At 51.9% G+C, this 1,929-nt stretch overlaps 1 protein-coding gene across 1 annotated transcript in view; it reads left to right on the forward strand.

The window, feature by feature from the left end:
- ARX (aristaless related homeobox) overlaps positions 1 to 1,929 on the forward strand; it is a 13,968-nt gene that overhangs the window by 11,222 nt on the left and 817 nt on the right. Inside the window, exons 6-7 of the mRNA XM_021719367.1 lie at positions 426 to 472; positions 976 to 1,125. Of these exons, the coding sequence (XP_021575042.1) occupies positions 426 to 472; positions 976 to 1,125 (197 nt within the window). The remainder of the gene's footprint in view (positions 1 to 425; positions 473 to 975; positions 1,126 to 1,929) is intronic.

Genomic DNA, 1,929 nt, shown 5'->3' on the forward strand with positions numbered 1-1,929 from the left:
CTGCCCTCCACCCTCGCGCCCGGGGCGCGCCCCGAAAGGTCACCTCATTCAGCACCACTCAAGACCAAATGGAAACAGAGGACCAGCACACTCCCAAGACGGCACTGAGAGAGCGCAGCCGCCTTCGCAGCAGTCTGGACGCGGGCAAGGCAGCCTTCGCGCTACCGGATGTGGCACCTCCTCGGCTGGCTGTCCCCCCGCCCCTGCGCCTGCCCTGCCCCTGCCCCTGCCAACCTCCCTCCAACTCGAACGTCCACTCTCCCCGTTCTTACTTTATTGAAAATATCGGGGAGATTTTTCTCCCCAGACGCCTGGGATTGAAGTTAAAAATTGAAAAAGCCCAACCTCTCTCTTCCTCCTGTCACCCCACTTAGCTTTTTTTTTTTTCTTAATGGCATTTTGGCGCTCTAAGTTGATCTCCACAGCGTGGGTCCCGGCGTGAAGCCAGGGCCAGGAAAGGAAACGCGAGTCTGTAAGATAGCTAACAGTGCACTTAAAGGAAAGGGGCGTCTTGTTCTTGTTCTCTTCTTTATCATACACCAACCAAGGTTTTTATATCAAACCAAAGGGAAATACTCTGCTAGAATATGGACTGTTGAAGTCACCAAACTGTGATTATTGATTCTGTACATACCATTGTTATTAAAAAATAAAAAAGAACAGAGCTTTGTATATTTGAAATGTTATAACGCAATTGCACTCAGCGTGGTATGGTAAAAGTTCGTCCTCCTGTAGATTCTTACTGTGTTGTAGATACGGTAGGGTTCCTAGACAAATATTTATGTACTCAAGCCCTTTATTTAACTTATTAACTGTAGAGGCTTCTGAAACCTTCAAGATAAAGGCAATGGTACAGTACTTTTGTGTAATGTGTAATTGTTATCACTTTTCCTTGCTATCTAGTGGAGAAGTGTCACGCTCAAAATAAAAAAAAATTATATGTTTAACAAAAGGAAGTGTGAATGCTCTATACAGCCGCTAAGGGAACAGTAGAAGGGGCCCCTCCGGGAGCCAAGGGTGGCTCTGGCGCCCTGGCACCTCCGGGGTTCATCTGCACACGCGTTCTCCTGGCAGGGGCCCTGGGTTTGAATCCGATCCTCAAAGGGAACCGAATTTCCCACCAAGGTTAGGAACACCGCCACGGTACTTTCCATGTGTATCGTATCTCGGTTTCCCAGGTCGTGAAAGCTGCGGAAGCTGGGAGTTGGGAGTCCAGAGCCACGAAGGTGGGGTGGGTTCGAGGGTGAGTGGGTGTACAGTATGCGTCGTTGACGGTTGGTGTCATAAATTTGAAGCAAGCGGGAGTCTTGGCTCGGGAGGCGAAGGATGCTGTTGGTGGAAAGTGCCACGTAGCAAGGAAGTGCGCAGTCCGAGATGACAAGTAATGGCAAGAGCCCAGGCGCTCCCTTCTGAGGGGGCGGGCTCCAAGGTACATTCGCGGAGAGGAGGGAGGGAGGGAGGGAGGGTGTGTGTGTGTGTGTGTGTGTGTGTGTGTGAGAGAGAGAGAGAGAGAGAGAGAGAGAGAACGCGTAGGAACAGTGATGGAAAGGCAGCGAGGGGTATCCAAGTGGCAGATCTTAACTCGACAAATGTCATTACATCACTTATCCAGGCATTGGTAAATGTATACATTTAAAAAATCTAAACAACTCAGGTTTCCCGAGGAGACCCAAACTGATTTGCAATCCTTAACTCCCTCGGCGCCTCCTCCCCGTGGCGGGAACCGTAGGTTCTCCCTCCCCCGGGGTCCTGCCTGCGCCCCTCGGGGTGACCGCTCAGTGAAAGCCCGCCCGCGGGGGCTGGGTCTCGCCAACGCTCCCAGGGTGATGGGAAAGGGAAGAGAAGCTTAATTAGTTTCAATTTGCAGTAATTAGCGCGCCGGACCTTTGGGGAGACGGGCAGGCTGGGAGGGGGGCTGCCGCCGCGGCG

Source organism: Carlito syrichta, unplaced genomic scaffold (assembly GCF_000164805.1).
Source record: "Carlito syrichta isolate Samal-C Ts95f unplaced genomic scaffold, Tarsius_syrichta-2.0.1 Scaffold115557, whole genome shotgun sequence".
Taxonomy (NCBI): domain Eukaryota; kingdom Metazoa; phylum Chordata; class Mammalia; order Primates; family Tarsiidae; genus Carlito; species Carlito syrichta.